A 5980-nucleotide genomic window follows, 5' to 3' on the forward strand; every position below is an offset into this window, starting at 1 on the left:
GGGAGAGGCGGTTGCTGACAGGTGGCGCCTGCGCACTGGGAGCGCTCATTGTGCCCCGCAGCTGCCGAACCGCCCGCCCGCCCGCCCGCCGCCCGTTCGGCGCGTCAGTCGGGAGAGTCCGGTGGTGGGTGCGGAGCCCGGGGCCGTCCCCGCGGCCTCGCCTTCCCCCCGTCGCCGCTCGCCCCGGCCCTGCGCCCTCCGCCCCGCGTCCCGGCTCCGTCACCTCCCGCCCCCCACACTCGGGACGAGAATGCCCTGCCGGCAACAGCCCAGCAGCGCCTAGATGGCTTTGGTCACGGTCCAGCGGTCGCCCACCCCCAGCACCACCTCCAGCCCCTGCGCCTCGGTGAGTCCCTCCAGGCGGCAGCTCCTCGCCTCCGTCTGTCACTGCGGCTCCGCTCTGCCTCAGCGGGTCCCGCCGAACGCCACTGCGCACGCGCCGCGCCTCTTCCCAGGCCTTGGCACTCGGGCTGCCGCGAACCCCCCACACCCTCGTCCTGCCGGCGCGCGGCGGCGGCTGCCAGGCGTTGGGGGGTTTGCCCCCATCACCTGGGGCACCCGGCCCCGCACAGCGCTGGCTCGGAAATCTCCCGCAGCACGCTTCCCATGGCTTGAGCACTTCCTTTGGGCTATGAGTCATTCTTGCTTCTCACCCTCCCCCTTCTTTTACCCTCTGTTGCTCTGTTGCAGGGAGGAGAAGGGTGGGCTCCTAGACCTACCCCCGACCCGCACCCGCATCCCTTACCCACACCATTTCAGGGACCGAGTCAGTGCACTGCGCATCCCTCTTCCGTCTCGCCCCGAGGGTGCCTTTCACCAGTCTCGGGCATCCTCTTGTGCTCTGCACAGTTCAGGCTTCACTGGAGTGCTCAAGGGTAGTTAGTCCCTGTTCTCTTCCCTCCCTTAAAAGATGGCAGTGGTCGCGTCTGCTTCTTGGACTTTTACCTTTCTCAGTGAGGTCGCAAAGCATCTGGTGCTGCTCAGTGACCACTGCCAATCCATTTCCATCTTACGGACGTTTATGCTTTTCTCTCATTGCTCATGATCATTCTTGCTCTCGGGTTGTGCTTGGATGGTTCATGACTTCCAATGCTTGTGTCGCTAAAGCGTGTTTCCAGAAGGAAAATACTCACCAACCAGCTCTTTATCTGCTGCCTTCCTCTCCTCCCCGACTCCTTTACAGCTACATTCTCAGGCATCATTTTTGAGAATCCCTGCTAACGTGGGCATTGCACCAGTGTGGTAAAGTGGGTCTTTAAAACAGGCATCTAGGTGAAAATGTGAGCAATTGGAGAGGCCATTTCTTATAGGATCGTAATTTTTAACGTTGGATTTAGTAGTGTCAAGTTGCAAAGAGGCATTCAGTGAACACCATGGCTCTGAACAGTATGAAAGTTGGGTTATTATTTGTTAACTAAGATGTGAGGTTTGGTATCTCGAAAGCATGTTGCCTTGTGATTTCAATATAGTTTCCTGAATTTCAAAATGCAGTTGCATATAGTGGCGGTTTCCTCCTTTGTGAGTTTTCTTGTGTGTCTCCCCCAATTCAAGAAATTACTCTATTCAGAGGTTAATTTACCCTGTGATGTTCCAGGATACAAAACTAAAATCTTTAGATAGAGGATTAGGAAGGCAAATTTCCATTGGTTTAGGGAAGAAGTTTGTAGCAATGTAGTACACATTGCTAAAAGTATTAAGCAGAAGCTGGCAGACCTTTTGCCAGACAGCTGCTATAAAGAATCCCTGCAGTAGGGCACTTGAAAGAGTTTCTAAAGCTTTACGATTCTGTGATTTGAGAATAATTGTACCTCAGAGCTGATAAAGACATTTTAGGCTCTGCTCTGACTAGACATTGTAGGGTCAGCTAGAGAGGTAGAAATGCAGTATTTTCATGAATAGACATTATTTTTTTTGCTTTATGGTAGAATTTTCAAAATTCACAGCATATCTTCAGACCATCTTAACTCACTCTACTAGTAAATCCTCTGATTATTTTGGCTGTGAAAGCAATCAAGGGCTAGTAGATACATACATATGTATGCAGAGCCCAGTATTGTAATATTATTTTCCCTGGGCATTTTTGAAAACGTTTTCTGTTATAGTAACACCGATAAGCCATTGTGTCATATCAGTTATCTTGAAGTAAATGGTTAATACACAGTAAAGCTATATCTATTTGACATGGCTTCATTAGTCGAAACTTGGGATACTTTAGAATCTTGAAGAATGTTAATAGTCGTTTTGGCATAGGTAGGCAATTAAAATTGGTCATGTAAATACAGTTGTTACTAAATGACAGATATTTCTGTATGCCCTGGACTGATGATTTCAGTTGTTTATACTTGGCCCTGTGTATAAAGAAATCCTGGCACTGATGTGTGTGTGAGTAACAATCAGCATTGTTACCATGACTGACAGGCCAGCTATCTTTCCCTTTAAATTGTCTTCCTATTTGACTTCATCCAGAGCTGTGCTCAGCCAGTTGTCTTGTGGCCCTTTTACTACAATATTCTGCTGCTGCCTGACCTGCATATATTTTGCTGTTTTATGTATTACTGTATCAATAGATTGGTTGGTTTGTTTTAAAAGTGAGGAAGAGTGCAAAAGGAAGTTAGAACCATAAAGATGGATTTCATTTTGTGAGGCTAGAGAATTTTCTTTTTATTTAAAACATTCTGTAATACTTTTTTTTACTGAATATGTTAAGTATTTTAGTACTGTCAACTCCTCAGTATTTTTCTCATTAAGCATAAAACAGACTTGATCACTGTAGTAGTTAATCTTCAGTGTCAACTTTACTGTGAAAGTATCTCCAAAGAGGGTTAATTGAGTCCAGGAGACCCATCCTAAATGTGAGTGGCACCATCCCATGGGTGGGTGCTGGGCTGACAAGAAGAAAAAGTCCAGCAGAGCTCCAGCATTCCCCTTTCTCGCTTCCTCTTCTGCCCACATGTTAGCAAATTCATGCTACCATGCTTTCCCTTCCATGCTGGACTAGGAAACTGTGAGCCCGAATAAGTGCTTTCTTGCTTAAGTTGTACATTTTCCTGTGTTTGCTCACAGAGTCAAGAAAAACAACTGGATACAATCACCTACTAGGTATGAGTGACTATTAGAGATACTAAGTCATGCAAGACATTTACCTGTCTATCAGATGATGTAACTTAGGTAACAGGGCTAGTAGAAGACAAATATGAGATGAGAGAATAGAGACACTGAGGACAATAATTCTGTTTCTACAAGAGCCAGTTTGTAATGGTCATAAGTATTACCCGAGTTCAGATTAATATATAAGTTCCACTAATAGCAGTCACAGTTAGAATACCAACAATTTATTTTTCTTGGGTTCTCATCTATTCCAGGCATCATGCTAAATATGTAATACTTTACACACGTGACTTAATTCAGTTATTCCTTACAATATGCCAAAGGAAAGTTGCTTTCATCCCTGCCTCATAGATGAAGAAACTGAGGCAAGGAATATTTAAGGAATGTATCTTGTGTCACTCAGCCAGTAATTGATTGGAGTTGTAATTCAAATCAAGATGTGTCTAACCTTTGAAGGTAATGTTGAAGTAATGGTAATGAAGAAGTATGTCACAGTAGGTGTCTGTCTCTCAAACTGGTTTTTGAAATTAATTTCTATAGGCCAATATTGAAGATAGGAAGAGCAAGGTATCCTAGGCAGAGAAAAGCTATGAGCCACAACACTTAAAGTCAGAAAAGAACAAAGCATTAAATGAAGGGATTAAATAGTCCAGTTTGAGGATTTATTTGGACAGTGAGAGTTAAAATCAAGAGGTATAAAAATTACTGAGCCAGGTATTTGGGATTAATAAAAAGGTAATAGAAAGCTCTCACAAGTTTTGAGCAGATGTGATCACAGTAGTGGTTTAAGAAAATTGATCTAGGAAATTTGGGCCAGAGGGATTTTAGGAAAGACAAGAGAGGCCATGAGTGGTAGTACCAGTCAAGGCTCTTGGAAAGGTCTGAGCTGGGGTTTTGAAGTGTTAAAGGAAGAGACAGATGTCAGGGATTATGAGAAAGACTGGCTGGGTATAGGAGTAGAGGAATAAGAGACACCAACCTTTGGGACATATTGTTCTTCCTGGAAAACTTAACATTTGCTGGGGCTGAAGAGATGGCTCAGCTGGTAAGAGCACTGGCTACCTTTACAGAGGCCCTGAATCTGGTTCTCAGCACCCGACACAGTGGTGCCCAACTGTCTGTAACCCCAATTCCAGAGGATCTGACTCTCTCTTCTGGTCTCTAGGGGCATCAGACATCACATGAAGTGTAGACATCCATGCAGGCAAAATACCTATACAGATAAAAATAAATTTTTAAAATGTAAAAATAAAGAAAATACATGTTTCTTAATTAATAGGGACAATCTAAGAGTTCTTGGGCTAAGAGTGTACCTGTGACTCAGCTCTGGGTTCAGGCAGCAGCAGCAACACAGATAACAACAAAAACCAGCTCTTTGTGATAGGATTTTTCTCTTTATAATTTACTTTAATTTTTAAAAACTGCCATTTTATTTCCAATTTATGTATTTTTATTTGGGACAGTGTGGTAATTTGAAACATGCATACAATGCGGGTATGATAAGGATGGTTATAGCTATTGCCTTGGACAATTGTCATTTCTTAGTGTTGGGAACACTAGTTCCCAATTGTCTTTACCAGCTACTTTGAAGCATATGATTACTTATTGTTAATCCTATTTCTCATACTGTGCTATATCTTATTAAAGGAGATGGCGCCTACTCAACTGTATACCTGTACTTGTAAACCAGCGCATCTTTCCCTGTTTCCACACGTTCACAGGTTTTGATAATTACTCTCCTCACAATTTGTATGAGATCGGCTTTTCAGCTTCCGCATAGACTACAGAACATACAGCATTACTCCTCTGTATCTGACTTATTTCACAACATTGTGTCCTCTAATTCTATTCCAGGTTGAGGCAGTCAAAACTGTGTCCTTTTTGTAGGTAAATACTATATTATTGCCTAGCTACGCTATCTCCTCTTTCTTCTCTGCTGATGAAGCCGAGGTCGATTCTGTATCTTGGCAGTTGTGTCTAGTACTACAATAGACATGCTAGTGCGGTGTCTCTTCATACTGATTTTATTTCCTTTGCTGGGTCATCTGGCAGTTCTATTTTTTTTAACTCTACCATACTGCTTCCTGTAATGACTATACTAATTTATATTGCTACAGTGTATGAGAATTCCCCTTTATTTGCATCCTTATCAGGAAATACTTATGTTTATTGACATAAATTACATAGATATTTATGGTAGATAGCATGGTATCTTGATGTGTATACTGAGAGTGATTAAGTAATATAATATGTCCATCTCCTCAAATATTTTATGAGAAACATTTGAAGTCTCTTAGCAATTTTTAAGTCACAATACATTATTAACTGTAGTCACAATACCTTACAATATTCCCGGTAAACAAAACTTGGTACCATGAGAACATCTACTAATACCCACCCCAACCTCTAAACTGTAGGATATATTTCTGAGTTAATATTGTATTAGCACCCGGTCACATAAATACAGTGTTGGGTTTTGTGATCTAATTTAATTATAGAGCAGCCCGTAACAGGCAGGCGCTGTTGTTAGGATATATTAAAGGTTACAAAGCTGGTGTAAGAAGCTAAACTGGCCTAAGCATCTGGCTCCTGGTCCACATCTCTTTTCATGATGTGTCAAGAGGAACAGCACAGGTAGCTTGTGATCCCGGGTCTTAATTGCTATTTAAGTAAAGGAGCAAAACTTGAGATGTGCTCAAGAGTGCACCCTCTCTGGAGTACTAAAGCATTTGTAGCCTAAAACAGAATCAATCAGTCATTCCAAATATCATATACTATAATCATATAATATACTATATATGGTTGGATGATCTATATATGTGATATATACATATGTGATATGTGTATATATGGTTGGATGATCACACATATC

At 42.7% G+C, this 5980-nt stretch overlaps 1 protein-coding gene across 1 annotated transcript in view; it reads left to right on the forward strand.

Annotated features, from left to right (window-relative positions):
- Nucleotides 1-223: 223 nt before the first annotated feature.
- The window catches only part of Ssh2 (slingshot protein phosphatase 2), a 234447-nt gene continuing 228690 nt past the window's right edge, over nt 224-5980 (forward strand). Inside the window, 1 exon segment of the mRNA XM_055620388.1 lies at nt 224-346. Coding sequence (XP_055476363.1) covers nt 284-346 — 63 coding nt within the window. The 5' untranslated portion in view covers nt 224-283.

The sequence above is a fragment of the Psammomys obesus genome, unplaced genomic scaffold (assembly GCF_907164565.1).
Source record: "Psammomys obesus unplaced genomic scaffold, mPsaObe1.curated_primary_1811, whole genome shotgun sequence".
NCBI classification, from domain to species: Eukaryota; Metazoa; Chordata; class Mammalia; order Rodentia; family Muridae; genus Psammomys; species Psammomys obesus.